This window comes from Platichthys flesus, chromosome 2 (genome assembly GCF_949316205.1).
Source record: "Platichthys flesus chromosome 2, fPlaFle2.1, whole genome shotgun sequence".
Lineage (NCBI taxonomy): Eukaryota > Metazoa > Chordata > Actinopteri > Pleuronectiformes > Pleuronectidae > Platichthys > Platichthys flesus.
Genome location: NC_084946.1, coordinates 8,961,263 through 8,981,200, shown reverse-complemented (window position 1 = coordinate 8,981,200; position 19,938 = coordinate 8,961,263). Strand labels below are relative to the sequence as shown.

At 42.8% G+C, this 19,938-nt stretch overlaps 1 protein-coding gene across 2 annotated transcripts in view; it reads left to right on the top strand.

The window, feature by feature from the left end:
* The first annotated feature begins 6,986 nt into the window (after positions 1–6,986).
* Positions 6,987–19,938, top strand: part of fgd5a (FYVE, RhoGEF and PH domain containing 5a) — a 32,267-nt gene continuing 19,315 nt past the window's right edge. For both annotated transcript variants that reach the window (XM_062396994.1, XM_062396986.1), the window contains exons 1-3: positions 6,987–7,216; positions 9,644–12,377; positions 19,123–19,240. In XM_062396994.1, coding sequence (XP_062252978.1) covers positions 7,207–7,216; positions 9,644–12,377; positions 19,123–19,240 — 2,862 coding nt within the window. In that variant the 5' untranslated portion in view covers positions 6,987–7,206. The remainder of the gene's footprint in view (positions 7,217–9,643; positions 12,378–19,122; positions 19,241–19,938) is intronic.

Sequence of the window (19,938 nt, the reverse complement as noted above, 5' to 3'; positions counted from 1 at the left end):
TTTGCATGTGAAGCAGCACCACCACCACCCCTCATCCCCTGAGGCGTCTGTGCATAAGAACACACAATAAACCCCCTCCTGGCTAAAACCACTTCAGTGAAATATCTGACCAGAGACCGGACAGCCAGACCTCTTACGTCTGTCCATTAGAAAGAGATAAAAAGAGAAACAGATGAAAAGAAAAGAAGAGCCTGAAAGAGGAAGATACTGAGAATAAACAAAAGAGGGAATGATTAGAAATAGATAATAGGAGATTAGCAAAGTGAAATGGCCAATATTGAAGTAGGCTTGTGTGTCCTGACATAGGAGTATCCTATAGGGTCACCTTGTGCTCATAGAATGGACGTCAGTGTTCTCCAGGGAGAAAGTCGTCGTGTCAAAGGGCAATTGACAACGACCTAAGGTGAGAAAGGACACAGTCACAGACCTGAAGTAGCTTATTAGCTAAAGTGGGTAAAAGATAAGTCTGGCGTTATATTTAATATTTTCTTCCCATGAAAACAACAAAACCATCAAATGTGTAAGAATCCGCAACTAAAAATAATTCCCAAGAAATACCCTAATACTCCTGTTAGAATAACATTTGCCAAATCCTTCACTGTTCAGCTCCGTTTCAGGAATCAATTTTGAAAATACAAAAATTTAAGTATACACTGATATCCTTATTTGTTAAATATTTAAATATTCCCAAAAGAACAGATCGAATTGAGGCTGAGGGTCACAAAAGCAGTTGTGGAAGGTGGACTGACTCCATTGTTTTCTTTTCATAGTATTTGGTGACAAATCATAGTCTGAAGGTTTTGGGTACAAGTGGTCAACACAGAAAAACAATCATCAGCATCCATATGGCAGATTTGATGTAAAGAACAGCGAGACACAATGATCCAGAGCAGAAGCTTTCTTTTTGTGCACATTTGAAAACCCTGATTCAATATTTTTTAAGTTAAATTCTCTGATTTGTTTATTATGTCCGAGCTCAAAAACCTAACTGACCAGCAAGTCAAAGAGTTATTATAAACTTATATTAATGCAGATCTCTCATTTCCTGTCTGTCAGCGAGCCGTCTTGATTAGAAAGGACTTCATTACTCCAAAACAAAAGCCAAGTGGAGGCACAAAAGGGAGATTGTGGCGCTGGCTGTTGATATTGTTCCATCAGACAGCTCGGAGGGAGGAAGTCCTCTGTCTGAGCTGCCAGGCCTGGCTGTTTTGGACGTGTGTGTGTGTGTGTGTGGGGGGGGGGTCCTGTGGATAAGAGACCGCCCTGTTATCGTTGTGTAAAAGGTCACACAGGTTTGGCGGAAGAAGCAAAAGCAACAACCATATGTGTTTTCCACAGCTATCTAGACCAATGAGAGCTGGGCTGAGACGCACACACACACAAGAACACAGACATCACATCGCTCATTCATATCTGTGCACGGGGGCAGTATGATGGAAGATGCATTGTCAGAAGAAGTTGGAAAGCCCCTAGATATGTTATCATTCTTGTGATGTGTTGTGCATGAGTATCATTGTTTTCCTCACGCACACAATTTATGCACATGTGGCTCTGATTGAATAATACTTATTATTAATAGCTTTGACTCATGGTTTGTTCCAAAAAATGTTTTTCATACGTGTAGAAACCTTCAAGGACGATATTCCACTTTGAAACTTTGACGTATGAAATGCGAGCCTCAGTTAAATTTGATTCCAATACTGACAGACACATTTAAGGCTTGGTATCTGTCTTTAAAAGACATCTTTTCCTTTTTTGCCTACTGTTACATAAGTCAGACCATGTATGCACATACTTTGCGTGAGACTTTAAAAAACCTCTGCCAAAGACGTGTGTTTCACCAGCAGGAGTAACTGCATCCGCCCGCTCTCCTTTGGCTGACAAATGTGAAAACATTCACAGGAAGAGTAAATTCTGGCTTGGGGCTGTTTTTTTCATGATACTATTGTTTTCCCTCTCGATGCTTTAGTGCTGTGCTTAATGAAAACATAAGCAAATACACTTTATGTTCACTCCAATGTAGGCAGTTGCTCAAAAACACGTAACACAAACACAATACCGCTTCTATAACACGACATATTTCCCAACAGTGATCTGAGCTTATCTTATCTCACACTCTGAGTAGATCCCATGCAGATAATTTTGCATTATATTGCCACATGGGAGTGTTATTAAAGGGCTATTAAAATGATGAACAAAAACATACTGCAGAGAGTCAGGATATATATATATATATAATAAAGTAATAACCTGCATAGACTGAGAGAATGCAAACCCAACAGTCTCTTGCAATGAAAGGCCTCTACCGTGCTCATTTATCTGTCACACCAGACACCATGCAGCATGTAATGTCTTGACTTAGCCCTTTATTCTGAAAGGGCATAAATGCTACTTATTTTTTATAGTGCTCCGTGAGATTTTTATTTTGAAGCAGTAAATCGTGTTCATACAGTGCGGCTCGGAGGAGTGTGCCCGCAACAATAGAAACGAAAGAAAAACAAATTCTTCGGTTATCAGAGTCTGACCTACTCTCTGGGCTTTGGGCTAATTAACAGCAGGGTGACAGCTATTGTGCCGTAGCCATGGCCTTTTACCACACAGCAGTAAAACTTTGTTTATTGGTGATTGAGAAGTGCTGCTACCTTATCTGAGAGTAGGCGAGACTTAACACAAACAGCCCTTCTGAAGTTAGACCTTAAATGTGACCTTAAAACCCACGGACAGAGCACTTAGTCATTATTTAGAAAACTTGTGTGTCATTTAAAATAGGAAAGTGCTGACACATGCAGGGAAGAAGTCCCAGCCGAGATGATGAAGGCACAATAACGTTTTTAAAGCAATACAATGTGTCTTTATTATTCAAATGACAAATATGATAGAGGCCAATTGAATCAATTTGCTATGGAGTTCTGTGGGGAATTAAGTGTGTGCTGCTTTTGATGAAATACTGTCTTGCGTGTGTATGTGTGTGTGTCCGAGTGTGTGTGTGTGTGTGTGTGTGTGCGCGAGTGTGTGGCTCTATATTGTTGGGAGACTGGGGCACACACTGCTGACAACAGCAGTGTTGTCAGCAGTGTTTTTCTTATTCCACTCAGCTTACAAAAAACTATTTTTATTTAAGAAGACACCTGAGTTTCCAGGGTTCCTCTGGCTCCATTTAATAATGCAATGTCTATCTTGTCACAGTCCTTTGTCAAAAACAACTTAACTCTATTCATCCTGAAATAATCTCTGCGTTCTTCAGTTTTCTGACATTTTAATAAAGTCTGCGGCCCTGTTGTTTATACCCCTACCTCTGCTCTGAAGTCTCTTAATCAGAATCTAAAGCTCGGGGAAAATGCACACGTCTCAGAAGAGCACTCCGTACTGACTGTGCACAGCTGGGAATCAATAAATCATGTCAATAAGGATTCAATCCATTGCTGCAGTCAAATGCTTTGCCACCTAATTACAAGGGTGTTTGGGTCACTTTAAAGAATGACAGACCTCTGCTTGATTGTACTTGAGTATCACATCAATCACTACCTGAACTTAATACCCTACAGCTAATTTGCATAACGATGTGATGGAGTGCTATCTTTTCTTAGGCCACACCGACACTACTATGTGTATCTCTGTCCATGCAAACATGTTGGCTCCATATCAGTTTTAAACCCCACCCATAATAACACACCATTACATGTCATTTTGACAACACATCTCACAACAGAGTACTTCAAATGTAGCCTTGGAAATAGATCCTGGTGCAAGTTTCCACTGACACACATTCGGGCAGGACACTGTGCCAAATTGAGGTTGAAAATCAAAACAAGTGCTTTCCAGTAATCAGCTGCATGACAGTGTGATGTCACATTGCTTCATTTCAGCCTCCACTCTCTGGCAAAGCAGGTGTTATGGCAGCTTTGGGAACAAGTTGCTGACCCCTTTCCCTTGTTCCCTTTCCTGTTTGGCTGTATGTGGGCAGCCGAGTGGAGGGGGAGCAAGAGTCAGTTTGTTCTCTGCTACTACGGCATGTTTTTCCCATAATGCCTCTGTTCCCCTATTTTCATCCTGTCAAGTCATGTTCCAGGTAGGCTGACGGAGCGCAGCGCACAGCCAGAGGCAGGCCAGGAAATGTTGTGTCCCTGAGTCCAAAAAACATGTTTTGACCGTCTGTGCCACATCTGGAGGGATATTTACTCCTCAAGCCATTCTTCTCTGCACTCTCATGCACAATACTCTTGACAGCTTCTATTTGCACACGCTGCAAACGCAAAACATATTTTGCTCTAATGAAAACACTAAAAAGGGGTCATGTGTGTCAATTGGAAGTAGAATACGCTTGGGTGTCACAGTGGGCGCTGCCAAAAAGGCCAGAGCAGGGCTATCTTTAGTCGCTCCTATTCCAAAACAAAAGGTTACTTTATGGCAGCTATAAATGTGCTACTACTGACACATTAAATTGGTCTTGGCTCCAACACTCAATAATGGTTACAGAATCACACTGTAGCAAATGGAAACAAAACAACTGAGTCACAGTGATTGCATTGTTTTTGTGCTGTAGCATTTTGCATTATTCAGCATCCTACTTATGCATATGAACAGCTTAATTACTAGCAAACACAATGGTTGCATCTTCGACACAAATCATTTCACAATTAATAATTGCCCTCTTTAGTGACAATAATAATTTATATTTTGAAATGAATTGTTGAGGCTTTAATGAGACTGCAGTCTCTGTTCTAATCCTGCTGTGTTAATGCTCCTGACATACCTTAGAATTATTCCTTCCCATTAGGGAGTCCTCCTCAAAGTTAGGAAACTTTGTGTTCATCCTACCTGGTTTATCTGCAATGGCGCTTTTATGGTGGATGTTTTCCTGAAAAAGAAACTTTGCTGTTCACGTGTGTGGTTTGAATGATTTACTAAACTGGTGTTATTTTCTGCATTGCATGTCAGCTGCATGTCGACTATTTAAGAGGTCTGTTGAGCAATCAAAACAAACTTCAGACCCAAGTTAAAAACTACAAGCTCTATAACTCTCCCGCTGCATTGCAGCAACAATGATGATTATATAAATGTTGTCATTACGGAGGGATAGCATCCCTGACTCCTGTGAATGTCTGTGTCAGTCCGATGTGGTGAAATAGAAAAACAAAATAATCAAAATGATCTGTTTGACCCATTGAACCCTGCAGTAGTTTATCTGAGAGTGTAGAGGAAGACATGACTTTGGTCCCCACACTGAGGGCACACTGCCCCGCCCCCGCTGACTGCTAGAGAGAGCTGCTCACTTGTTTATTCCGTTTTTATTACAGTGGAACTTATAGAATGTCCAATTCGCACAATGGCAGTTCAATTTCTCAGGCAAATTTCAATACATATGCCAAATGTGAAAGCAATAAGACTAATGTTTTGCGAGACATGTGTCCCCACACAGACACACAGACAGAAAGACAGAAATATAGAAAGACACACAGATAGAAAGACAGTGAGACATTTTTGGAATTAGTGGGTAGATAATATGAATTTAGGAATGTATCATTCCATGCAGCAAAATGGTAAAGCTTTAATGAGATGACCCTTATGCAAGTGCAAAGATAGCATGAGGGGATTATGAAATTAACTCTATAACCATGCAGAGTCTCAGAGCTGTGCACCTGCAGCAGAGCCTAATCCTTCTTGCACCGAACCATCTGGAATGGGAGTTTTGCTGTGTGTATAATGTATGGGTCAGTGTGCCGCTGCAGCAGTCCTGACCAAAGCCCTGCAGTGATACAGCACAGCCAAATCTTTCATTCTGCTCTTCTCTCCATCACTAGCCACTTCAACGCTCCTGCAAAAAAATCCCTGAGGTCTGCTGCTTTGTTTGACCTTCAAGTGTGTAAGAGAGTGAAGAGAACTAAAAAAAGAAATGAGAAGAGGTGAGATATTCCCATCCCAATATGGGGGCATTTAATCGGCATTTAGAACTGTCAAATCAAAAGACCCCAAGTGGGCAATGATCCCAGACTCCTGGTGCGTTGCCCAAGGTGTGTCTGTCCTTGAAAGACCGCCGAGAGTGGGGCTTGTCTGTTCCTCGAACCATCATGGCTGTGCACATGCACCAAGCGAAGGGGTTAACACTGCCACCATTCCCATCTGTTGCTAAGGAAGTGTTGCCTGTTGTGCAGGAAACAGGGAGAGCGGTTTCCTGTTATGAAGAAAGGTTTTTAAAGGGTTGCATTCATTCAATCATGCAACAGATGCTGCGCCAGGAAGCCCTGGCCAATAGCAAAAAAGCTTTGGTGTCCTAGAGAAACAGTTTTTGGAAACTGCTTTTAGGAACCACTCTATATACTGTTCTGGTCCAGGAAATAATGCGCGAGGAAAACAGGTTGAAGAAAACACTGATAAAAATCTCGGCTTAATTTCTGACTATAATATACAGAGACTTTATTTTCCAATCATTCCAAGAATAAAAAGTACGCCATGGCACAGTTCAACAGCTCATTTAACTTGGGTCTTAACTTTCCAGCTTTTTTAAATGTATATCAGTGAAGTGACATGTGTTGTGCAGTAGAATAAGAGCAAATTACATTTAAGAAAATTATTTGTACAGAGACAGTGGCTGCAGATTTCAGGGATGTAATCAGATGTCAGTGAACCCAGTAAAACACAGTAAGTGGGACTGTGCCTCATATTTGCAGTATAGGAATCTCCCAAACTGAGTGGGTTTGATCTTATTCCTATGTATGAAGCCTTGCCCTTTGCCTCTAAATCAGAACATGGCACCGGGGCGCATCTGTGGAGCAGCGTCCAAAACCCAAACACGAACCGTATAGTCCTCCACTGATGCTGGCTGTGCAATATCTGAGCTGCAGCGATGTGCACTGCAAACACTTAAAACACACAGAGAGCGACTGTGGTCCGCGCTGTCTCCTGTAGTCCAGCCTCAGGAAGTGACCAGCAGCACCTCCCGTTTCCACACAGGAGCGCACCAGTCTCATGTCGCATCCGCACTGGAGGTACACGCCGCCTCAGAGCGCCGCTGCTCCCACTCTGCAGAAACACACGCGTCTTCCTCTCATTCAAAAGAAAAGAAAAAGAATCGTTCTTCAACTCTCCCGCTGCAACTTGATTTTTCCCGCAGTCGGTTTGGATTAAGTCCCCACGTCATTCGGAGGGACGCTGCGAGAGGGAACCATGAGGAGAAGTGTCGGATCCCGTGGATGATGATGTCCCACGATGAACGCAGGTTGGTGGCGAATGCTCGTTTCGAGAAGCCCAGAAAATACAACTTTTAAAATGTTGTACAGCCGAAGAAAGTGGGACCCAGCACGTGTTTTGAGTTAATTCATGACATTTCTGTCTGAAAACATGTCACCGGTTCTTTTTCAATATATTTAACATGCAAATGCCAATTCTTATCCAGCACAGCCTGGTGCAGTGTGTCGGAGTATTTGATACCAGGTATTTCATTGATAGTTAAGTACTGACACAACTATAGATTAGTTGAACTGCTGAAATGTTCATTAAAATAATAAAATAATTTAGCAGATTTTTCCCGATCAGAATATTTTTTTTTTTGAGTTTTAGATTTGCATGGGGTTCAGTTGCTTTAAGTGAGGGTTTGCACTGGTAAAGTGTTTAATGTTACTGAAATGTAAAAAAAAATATGCATGGTTTTGAAAGATGTTTTGTTCTGTTTTTAGTCTTTGGGTTGGTTTTGGGATTAGAATCTGTGAAAGCAGATAAACCCCATTGTTCAATACAGAAGGTCACCTGTCTGCAAAGTGTACTGCATATTTATTATTACTCTAAACAAAGGAGATGAGAGATTGTTTCCTTTTGGGATTTCTTGTCTGATGTTTCAAAGAAAGACATTTTTCTCAATAATTGAAAAAAATTTTGTCCGCAGTTTTTTCTATAGATTTGACAGGCGACATTTAAGGACACAGTCTGAAATCATATCCTGGAGTTTTTGCACAGCCAAGGTCCCAGTGTGTATCTCTTCCCTTGTTTTAGAAACATTTGTTTAATTGAATTCTTGTTGCATAATTCATATCCTGTCGTTTGCAGTTGGGTGTCTTGTCAGAGCGGGACCCTTGTTTTGTTTCCCAGTTTTGTTCTTTGACACACTCAAAAAGACCTACCCCCCCCCCCCCAAAAAAAAAGAGTGTATGTCTGTGTGTGTGTGTGTGTGTGTGTGTGTGTGAGAGAGAGAGAGAGAGAGTTTGTGTGTGTGAGTGTAAGTGTGTGTGCGTGTGAGTGTGAGTGTGAATGTGTGTGCGAGTGTGAGTGTGAGTGTGAGTGTGAGTGTCAGTGTCAGTGTGAGTGTGTATATGTGTGTGTGTGTGTGTGTGTGTGTGTGTGTGTGTGTGTGTGTGCGTGTGTGCGTGTGCGTGTGCGTGTGTGTGTGTGTGTGTGTGTGTGCATGTGTTTTTGTGTGTGTGTGCGTCTGCATCAGGCAGTGTGAGAGTGCTTCGTGAGAATCGGGGAAGAATGACAAGAAGGAAGTCCATTTGTGTTGTGAAAAATGCGTACTCCTGGAGAGGTTCATGGAGGAGTGATGAGGGGCCATGCTGCTAATGTCCTTCCCCCTTCTGACATCCTGTGTGGAGTCCTGTTAGCGGGCCCTGCTGGAGGAGAACCCGGAACATGGACTGTGGTGACATTCACAGAGAAAAATAATGTACCTGTCAGTGTGGGCAGAATGACTGACAGGTTCTCAGAAAAGACAATTCAGACTGATGTCCAGAGAGACAACGATATAGGCGAGATTGAAATCACTCAGAGATAGCCAAAGTGCACAGAGGGTTTAATAGGATGTGTGTCAGGGCAGGTACTAAATAACAGGAAGACCCAAGGGTTGTACACACTTTGTTAAGTGTGGGTGTGTCTCGTGACAATTCCAAATTTTGTAGGCAGCGGTCTTTAATGACTTCACAGTTTTTAACTAACTAGTGCAGTGCTTAACATTCCTGTTTGGATTGGTCTGTTCTCTTGTCCTGTGTTAATGCTCCGTAGTTACTTTAGAATTATTCCTTTTCATTGTGCGGAGTGAAGTTAGAAAACTCTGTGTTCATCCGACCTGGTTTATTTGCAGTGAAGATTTTATAATGAAATTGCAACGAACTTGGCACTGCACTTCCTCTGGAATTTTACAATAGATATGCCAAATATGAGGCCAATAAGATTAACGGTTTGCAGGACATGCATTCCCCTCACAGATAGACACAGACAGATGTTTGAGGAATTAGCAGGTTGATGTAAAGTCTCGATCAAAAGTAAGTTTGTCTGCACAGTGTCAAAATTAGGAAAATATGTGCTGTAATCATCCCTTATGTTTCCATTTCATTCTGTGGAAAGATTCTGAAATTATCTTTAAAACCATGATCCGTTGTTTATCCGATCCTGCTATAAGAGAACAGCCTACGTGTCATTTCCCCAGACAGGGTGATGTTATTGTTCCTCCTGTAAGTACCCTGTGACTCTGTTGTTTTTCCTGCTGATAATGTCCCCTGCGGCTTTCTGTATGTCACCGACTGCTGTGCAGGTCTGGCCTTCCTCTTTGTATTCTACACAGAAACAGGGTTCACATGTTTACCCCTGGGTAAAATGAAAATGTTATTTTGGTGTGGTTTTACAGCTTTTGAATGATCTTTCACTCTCCTTGTTGCAGATTTTCAAAATCCACTGCAAGTCCCTCAGACAAAGATCCGCAGTCATCTGACCATCAAAGTACAGTCCAAGCTGATGTCCAGGCCGTGTCCCCATTTCCGTGGTCCAAAACCTCCTGTCGCCCCGAAGCCAACACCCCTGTATGAGCCTTGCCAACAGGGAGAGTCCTGCCCCCCACAGAGCCTCAGTAACGGAGACCGGCCCCACTCTGATGGGGAGACTGAAGAGCTCAGTGAGATGGTCGAGGAGAATCAGGACAAAGAGCAGGAAAGTGAGGCTAATGGCAATGGAAAAAATAATACAGAGGACGAAGGAGAGAGTGAAGGAACGGAGAAAGAAGCAGATATATTAGATAATGACTGTGATGGAGACAGTATAGGCTCTGAGGAAACGGTCAAAGGAGACGATGTTTCTGCTGTCGACACTGCTGAAGATGAAAACACTGACAATGACTTGAACACGCCTGAAGGTGGCGACAACACCGACGATGACACAACATCAACGCCTTCGCTTCTTCTGACTGAAACAGAGGATGAAGCTTTAGAGGAGGATGAAGAGGAGATAGAGAGTTTTAGTGAAAAGACTGAAATATGCTGTGATTCTACAGGACTCTCTGATGAACATGTAGACGAGCAAACCCCTGATCAAACACTACGTCAGCGTGATAAGGACAGTGATGTTGGAAGTGAGGACAATGTAGTCTTACTCACCGACAAGACTGAGTTGGAATCTGGAGGATTTGCATTTGGATTCTGCTTGCTTCCAACATTAACCGAGGAGTATCCCTACGATGTGATTGGCCCCACGGATGATGCCAGTGATACATGTGAGTCATGTGACCCTGCTGAAACAGAGGTATGGCAACCGGAACGGGCCACAAAAGATCCTTCCGGCTGTTTTCGATTCACATCCAGCACAGAGGATGTGTTTGGGCCCTATTCAGTCATCGGAGCTGTCCCAGGAGACATGACGGCCACTGCTGACCCCGAGTGGAGTCAGGATGATACTGATGACAAACCTTCAAGTGAACTACAAACACCAGCTGCTTCTAACCAGGAACCTTATTATGTGTCATCAGATGATGTGGACAAGCTGAAGGATAAGCAGGCCCTCTCAGGAGAGGGCGAGACGGAGGAGGGCACAGAGCTGTCAAATGAGCACAAAGACAAAGCAAAAGAGAGCGAGTCAGCAGATGAGTATGCAGACATCGACGATTCTCTCTGTCCCAAAGCGGATGACTTCGAGCAGCTGGAGTGTGCCTCATCGGAGGATTATGTGGAGATAGGCGACGACGATGAAGAGGAAGAACAGGAAAAGAAACACATCAAAGGAAAAAGTGCGAAAGAGAGAACGGCCAAACGAGACCAGGCCTATCACGACCAGAGAAAAAGCTGTCAGCCTCGCCTTAGATTGTGCAACATAACAGTGCCAACAGACCTGGACCTGGGTCGCACCCCAGAGCTCACCAACAGAGTGGTGTTCGCCCACACAACTGAGGCCTTTGAAGAAGACATTGAGGAGCTGGACTGCCATATTGTGCCTTACTATGAAAACACAGACTCCGAGAGTGACGAGCATATTTACGAAGAGGCTGGGTTTGACTCAGAAGGGGAGAACTTCGTAACACTGGATAGGAAATCTATCGTCACACGGTCTCGCTCTTATTCTGGTAAAATTTCTGGCTATGTCCCAGAAACTGTACCAGAAGAGACCGGGACAGAGTACCAGACTCATGACTACTGTACAGTGGCATTAGATAAGAACGGTGAACCGCTCAGCCATTCACGGCAGCCAGAGGTCAACAATTTGATCCCTTCAAGGAACTCTCGCCGCTTCTTGTTATACTCTCGGTCTGCAGAGGGTGCAGAATTGTCCTTGAGTTCCCCAACAGGGTTCAAACAGTCCCTGAAGGATGAGATCAGGATGAGGAGGAGAGATGATACCCTCTCCCTCCCATGTGTTATAACCTCTTCTGGAAGCTTCTCCCAGCGTAGCCATCAATCGTCCAGCGGTGTTTCCACACCAACTTCTCTAGTAGACATCCCACCACCCTTTGAGCTGGCATACATTGCTAAAAGACCAGTCACCAAGAGTTCCCCGTCCCTGCTGATCCAACATGAACCCAGTGACCTACCTAAGAAGAAGACGTCCTCCTTTAAACGTTTTCTGGCACTGAAGTTCAAGAGGAAGACAGATTCGAAGGGATTCAGTGATGTAACTGTTCGCTCTTCACGTTCCTCCTCTGAGTCCAGCCACCACGGCCCAGTTAGAGTTATAGAGCTGGACCGTAGGAGCACCGGCAGCTCACCTCAGCTCCAGTCCCGCCTGGTGAACCCACAGCAGCGTCCTTCAGACCTGCCGTCCAGCTTCGTCCTTGACAATTTCCACCAGAGGAGGAAAGGTGACCTCAAAGCTTATGGCAGGGGCGTCTCCAGAGTGGAGTCCTTTGAGGAGCGTTCTCGCCGCTCATTGATGCCTCTGCCTTTGACAAAACCACGCTCCATTTCCTTCCCCAGTGCAGACACCTCAGACTATGAAAACATCCCAGCACTGAGCTCAGACTATGAGAACATCCAGATCCCGACCAGGCCCACCAGATCCCACACTGTGACAGAGTTTTTTGAGGATCCAAACCGTGCAACAGTTGCCTGCAATGAAAATGATGGCTATGTGGATATGAACAGTTTCCCCGGGATTGACAGCAAAGCCCAGACAGTGAAAGACGACACTGAAAGGTACAGTAACCATTCATAACGAATAAAATCCTTCTTTATCATCTCAAGCATATATTAAAATGCGTTGAGTCACACAACTTATATCTGCACGCACAGTAAGTTATCACATTAGCCGTTATGATACTTGGTTTTATTTGACGAGGTTTGGAAACATTTGTGTCTTAAACATCTGCTTCTAACTCACAATGGAAAACCCCTAAATATATTTAGAAGTCAATACCCAAAATAGTGGAGTGGAATTTTTTCAAGACAAATTTAAATATTTGAATATTGGCATTTCAGCATATCTATAGAAAAATAATGAGGCAACTGTTTTTTTACAATTGTTAAATTATTGGATTATTTAAGCAGATTTGCCAACTGTTCACTGGCATTGGCTCAACCCCCTCGAAATAAACTCTTTTTTGGCTATTATTATGGACTCCACCATAAACCAGAACCATAAATCAATAATTGATAAAAACAATTGGCTGATTAAGAAACATTTATAACAGCCTTATGTTGTACCTCTTTAATATGATTAACATAACATTTGTTTTATTTATGATCCCATATGGTATTACAGTTAATGTGCAATTCTGGAAATCAAGCATATGCTAAAATTTCCCTTTTCTTGTCGGGATGAGATTTTTCATCTCTGGAATTAGTTTCAAAATATTCATCTGAATGGTAAGGCCTGGACCCAACCACTCACCGGTGTAATCTTGACCTCTGAAGAGCTGATCGATTTTCTTACACCACACCTCAGATGAGCAGGGGATCACCTGGCTGCCTCTCGGAGCAGAGTGTACAGTGAGAGATGAGCAGGCTGCTGTCTCAGGACAAAGCATGTGGGAGAGCTTACTCGAGTTTCTTCATTTGGAAGATTTAGGGGTCACATCTGGTGCCACTGCTTCCTTTGCAAGTCTGAGGTGATAGAACAGGTAATGGCACGTGGGTGGCTCACTACGCACAGGTTATTCACCTTACAGAAAGTAATTATGGTCGGCAATTAAAAGTGAAAATATGTGGGGAAGTTCTTTCAACACGCGGAAGTTGAGACGGACGAGAAAAAAGGTGAGAGAAGGGAGGGGATGTGTTAATAAAAGGAGCAGAAGTGTAAAAAAAAAACAAAGAGTGGAGCGGTAAGGTAGACAATGAGAGGGGGAGGGGAAAGAGAGAACAAGGATGGGAGAAAGAGCAGTTGCGGTGTAATTGCTCTCCTGTACCTGACACTTATGGTTAAGTTTAGGAAGGCTTTTATTAAAGTAGCCCTCTCCCAAGTGCTTCTCTTTCATTGAACCCTGGAGGGGCCACAGGATTTACAGCAGCGTGTGATAGAGTGAGGAATCACCGCGGTCAGGCTGTACCAAATTACCCTGGCCTGTGCCACAGCTCCAGCCACTGAGGCCCACAGTCTTCCGGCAGACTTAATAAAATAGTTGTGTTTGATGGCCTGTGTGCAGTCAAAGCGATGGGTCAATACCAAGAGGTCCCTCGAAGGCTTTCAGATAATCTTGGGGCAAAATGCTTCAACCTCAGCTTGTTTTTTTATGTTTGTGGTGTCCTTTGTTTATATGTAAACAACACGCCGTGCATGTTTTATTTAGCAGCTTCTGACTTTTATAACTATTTTTCCCCTATGTAGAAATGGCCTCAGCTTGCAGTGCATGCAGTTTCATATTTTTTCACACATTTAAAGCTCAGGTACCTCCAGGTAACATGATGTCATGTCCTGTGTACTTAAGAATTTATACTTTTAATCACAACATCTGAACCCCTTCCATTTCCCAGACAATGGTCCCTCAGTGAGGGCTCTTTTTCTCGCAGTGATGTTATTGACATGGCTCATTGTGTGGTAGATGGTCTCCCTGCGCTCACCGTGAGGCAAAGAACCAATCTGTCCTGTCACCTCACTTTCACCACATCCCTCCTGGAGACGTGTCTGTTGCCAGGGCCACTCTGTGGAGTGTCCGGGACTGCTTTATGTTTATTTGAGTGCCAGTGTATATGTGTGTGCCCCAAAATAACTCATGTGTAGTCATTTGTCCCTGTCTTTGTGTGTGCATCTCTCGCACTAAACTCTGTTCAAAGCTTGACATGGCCACTGTCCCAGATCACCAGGCTGATGACGGCAGTGATTTATTGAGAACAAATTCAACAGCCAATGGGGTTTGTACATCTAAAGAGAAACAGCGGATTTCTGTGGCGAGGAAAATGACTGAATGGCCCCAGAGCGCTGCACACAAAGGACCATGCCTACAGTAGCATTTTAAAGCAAACTTACAAAGCCGCGGTGCCACAGGCTGGGCTTTTCTCCACTTGTGTGATTAATGTACAGAACCATTCAGACTACATTTCAGCACAAGCATTCAGGCTAAGCAAAGAAACATGTTCATTAGCGGGGCGACCGTGGCGTACAACGGGAAGAGAGATTTCCCCCTAATGACTCAACCCAAGCATAACCAAGGTGCTTGTTTGTAGGCGTGAGTGTGCATATGTGCATGCACATTAAGTCCCACTTCTGCGCTGTTATCAAAAAATGAGGCTGGTGCTAAGCATGCTGCGTCAGCAGGACTGTCCTCGGCGCCATGTAGAAACAAATGAGTGTTGAGAAAGAAAAGAAAGCCCACGATTAATGATTGTGCTCAACTCAGAGAGCATCAGTTGCTCTTAGTGTCAACTTGAAGTGGTTGCTGGTAAACTTACAGCAATGATGCAGGTGTCTTGTTTTCCCTGCACACATAGCAGAAAGGTTTTATACCAGTATGTTCAACTGCTGATGAAAAATAAGATAAGATAAGATAAGATAAGATAAGATATGATAAGATATGATAGACTTTATTAATCCCGAAGGAAAGCCATCTCCCTCAAAGATTTTAACAACAGTAACATATGCAATAAATAAAATAGAATACAACAATAAGTATTGAGTAATAAAGTGTTGAAAAATAGGTAAATTATATATGCCAATATATATTGCGCTAAATGCAGTTGACAGGTAATGTAATATTGCACATGATATTGAACACAATATGATGCTAAATGACTAGTAATATTACACATGAAAGAAAATAACATGTCTGTGTTGTAATCAGTGAAATACATTTAACCTTTTGCGTCATTTTCACGTCAATCATTCCACTATGAACCTCTCCAGCGGGAACACAAAGCTGTGGCCTCTAAAACAGCACCTCCACCCACTGTTATGTTAGCGTTAGTAGTGATGAGGGAGCCATCTTAAGTACATTGTTGTACTGGGTGGTGGCTGTGTGGCGAGGTGGTGGACAGGGCGTGTCGTTTTGGCTCGCCAAGCCTGGTGCCAGGCGCTCTGAGGTCATTGCCAGGTCATCCCCCGGGGAGGAAGCGTCCGGCCTCGGAGCTTCCCACCAGCCTGTTTACAGGAAATGCAGGACGAGGGTGGGACTCTGGCGGGAGGCAGGAGAGGTGGAGACAGGGGAGGACAGATAGGATGGAGTGGGGGGTCAGGGTGGTGGGGTGGAGGTTCCCAGACCTCTCCCTTGAACAACAAGATGAGGTGTAGTCCCGTCAGGAATGCCAGGTCGGCTGTTTTTGTTGCTGCAAGAATGTAAACCAGAGAGTGTGTACAGTCAGAGGGGGCAAAAGTGAACAGAATATATACTTAAGCAGAAGTATAGATACTATAGATATAGATACAAACGACTCCAGTAAAGGTACAAGTACTGATTTAACCCCTTTACTCAAGTCAGAGTGTAAGTACAAACTCTGAAAAGCAAAGTACAGAATGTAAAAAGTTCCTCTCTGAAGAACATTTCTTCTGGCCAGGAGGAAACAGGACAATGTATTGAATGAGATATTCTTAATTCAAAAAGGCCAGGGATGGGGAATGTTTTGTTGCTCTGCTTCCTCCTCGTCACAGACGTACAGTATACACCTCTTCTCCACGGTTGAGTCTCCCTCTCTTGTCTGTTTCTTTTTAATACGTCATGTTACATATGCTGTGCGTGATATGAACTCTTCACACATCAAGGAATTGTCTTTTCTGTGTTTTTATCAATTGAGGTTTAAATCTGTCCCGATGTTGGGAGGGCGATGTTTCTAAATTTAAAAAACAGATCATTTCCATCAAATCCAACAAAGGGGAAAGTAACGGGCCTGTTTTGAAAATGTAAAGAGTGGAGTACAGATATTTGTGTTGAAATGTAGCGGGTACAATTAAAAAGTCATCAGGAAACACTGGCTAATTTCAGGTGAACAGACATTTTTGCATTCAACATACAGTGTCTGGATCACAGCCTTTCACGTGATGTGAGGTTATTATTAACCAAAGCTGCGGCCGTCAGAGCACCAGCGTCTTCACAAGTCACTTCATCTCACTGTGTCACAGCAGCAGCACAACAGCCACAGGCTACGTGTAATCATCATGCACTGAAAGCAGCAAACAATGAAAACCTTCTCCCATCCTCTTAATCCTTCCATTAGTATCAACGTCGTCTATAGTTAGAGATCTAATGAACCTATCCATCTGCTCCTATTTGCTATAATAGTGTCGTTATAATTAGAAAAAGGCCCGTCTGATTGCTGCTAATATATATTTCAATGCTCAATATTTAGCTCAATTAAATTGCATATTAAAGGCATCATCAAATCCACAGGAGATTAGAGCTGTATAGGTCTTTTTACAGAGACGCTGTGTCCTCTGCTTATACTGATACGCTAGATTTTGAAAAGAAATAAAAATCTGATTAAAGCAACTTTAAAAATTTATATTTTCTGTTTTCAGATTTGAATTAAATTACACTAAACTTAAAAATTAAGATTAAATTATATTTTTGTTTTATGTTCTTTTTTTCAAGGGGTTGTCATTATAAGTTAGGTCACAACCTTACAGAACAAAAGGTTTTTGCTGTTTATGGTTGGAGGTGAAAAGGTGAAGGTGAGAATTCCCGGCGCAGAGTTTCTCTCGGACAATTGAAAGCTTGGATAATAAATCAGAGCGAAAGAGTGAAAATGATTCTGTGAACTCATTCCTAAGGTTTACTTCCCTACATCGTCCGGCAGCCCACACCAGGCTGACCTGTCTACTCTCAGGTCAACCATGAGTAATGGGCTGTAGGTGTTTTCTCCAGCCCACCCAACCCGGCTGCTGTGTGAGTGTGTGTGTGTGTGTGTGTGTGTGTATGTGTGTATGTGTGTGTGTGTTTGACTGTGTGTGTGCGCGAGTGTGTGTGGTGAGGTGTGAATCTCATGAGGCAGGAGTACTGTATGTCTGAATGGAGATGAAGTCCAGTGGGTAACTCTGTTAACCTTTGGTCCTATGACCAATGTCTACTCTCTGCACACACAGGAGGCTGTTTATCACCCAAGAGCAAGCGTTCATTAATGGGCAGTTTGTCTGTGTGTGTGTGTGTGTGTGTGTGTGTGTGCGTGTGTGTGTGTGTGTGTGTGTGTCTGTATAACTTTCTTTATTTGCACAAATTATTATTGCATTGAAATAAAAAAATGATTAGCATGGCAGATCACACTGTCCACTACACAAGGACCAATTGACAGGAATAAGGCTGCAACTTATTTTAACTAACTATAAGACTATGACTTATGCCACAAAAAGGGAAAGATCATAATCTTTCACAATCACAACTTCCTAAATTAAATAAATAAATAATTAATAAATACATTTGAACAAAACCCAAATTATATCATGTTACATACTTAAATAATTGTTTGTAATTCATGGGTGGAAAAAATATATATCGTTTTGGTTGGATGGTCAGTCAAACATTATGAACTGACACAAGATTTTTCCCGAGTGAACAAGTGAATCTATTTTTAAATGATCATGTTCGACTATCAGCCCCTCAAAATGAACATTTTGATAGACAAGTAGGCTGTAGAAATATAGAAATGTATAAATCTTTGTGTTAAATTGACATAAGGGTTGTAGTGCAATGACCAGGATGCAAAGCAACTCAAGATGAAATTGCCCTTTGAATAATTGTTATTACCAAGGGGTTTGTTTTTCTTTCAATATCTTTGAATACATATAATTGGCCTCATACGATGTTTCATTCCAGTAACTCGAAGCCTACTGATAACATACTGTAGCAGAAATTAAGTCAACAAATTGTCCATGTGATTTTGAATTGTCTCTCCATTGAAGCACCATTTCAAATGACGCTCCACTCAATGATTCCACTTAGCAGTCTCACACAAAAAGTGTTGTTATCCATTTATCCTCCTGGCAGTGAATTAGGTCAAACACACTGAATGGGTCTTAATGGGCCAGAGGACATTAATAATTACCACAGGTAAAATTTAAAGGGATTACATGTGAAGTGACCTACAGCGTGCCCCCCTCAGGTACAGCGGCGCCGCACAAAAGGATTACGGCTGAACGTACACAGCTGTGCCATCTGTGGGAAGAGCGAGTCAGGAAAGGGATTACAAGGTGCCACCGGAGGACACCATGAGGGGAATCTAAATGTTCAGAGACGCACACAGGAAAAGGAAAAACTCACATAAACAGAGGATTTGGAATATTGCGCAGGGCTTTGAAAATATGCTGCTATAAATATAGTATACAATGAATGGCTTATAACTGGAAATGTGCTATTTGGAATTTGTGTGTCCTGTATCTGCCCTGTATTCCCACTTGAAGTGACTTTCAGGGACCTTTGTCATGATTGCATTGTATATGTATGTGTGCTGTTATACTATTGCATATGCGTACTCAAGTGCCAGTGCTGTTTCGCCGTATTCATACGCTCCTCTCTCTCCTTTGCAGCGCCTACACCGAGCCCTTCCCGATGAACCCCGTCTCTGCTGGGCTGTCAGGGGACGAGGACCACGGCCGCACCTCAGAGGAAGAGGAGGGGGTGACGGAGCAGAGTTATGACCGACAGGTGAGATCAACCAAATCAAGGTAGATAGTTTCATTTGTCTGATCCATCAATTTAAGATAATGAACAAAAACACAATGGACTGGTCCGTTTAATGGTTTTATTGTGTTGATTGACCTCAGATTCGAACTTCGAGACATGAACCTGCAGATTTGAATAAAAATGAGAACATACCGTGAAACAAAAGGAGAGACTTGCTTACATTGTGATACATATACAGGTCTTGATCCATGTGACACTGATACATGTGAACTTTTCCCCCTGATTCACTGTCGTACTGTTTTGCCTCGACCCTCCCTCCCAGACTTCCGTACAGTAAAACGCAGCCATTTTACCGTCGCTCAGATACGGACCCCACCCGTCCTGCTGCTGCCACAATAACATCAGACCTCCTGCTCCTGTCATGTGACCTGCATTTCCTTGTTTAGGGTGTCTTCAAAGGAGAAACACAATAAATTGAAGAAAACAAATAGAGGAAGAGGAGCAGATAGATTTAAGTTGGCCTCGGGAACAGTTTCGTTTAGCGTGTTTTGGTTCGAGGAAATGAGGACCAGTTCCTTTCATTTGGTTTTTGTGAAATGCACCACAGAGGAAAAAATAACACAGGAGCATTGCCAGTAAAAATAACAAAACCTAAATGGCTTCAGTGTTATGTTTTGGCTTGGATGTTTTGAGACCCTGTGATTAGCCTCTAAATCAAT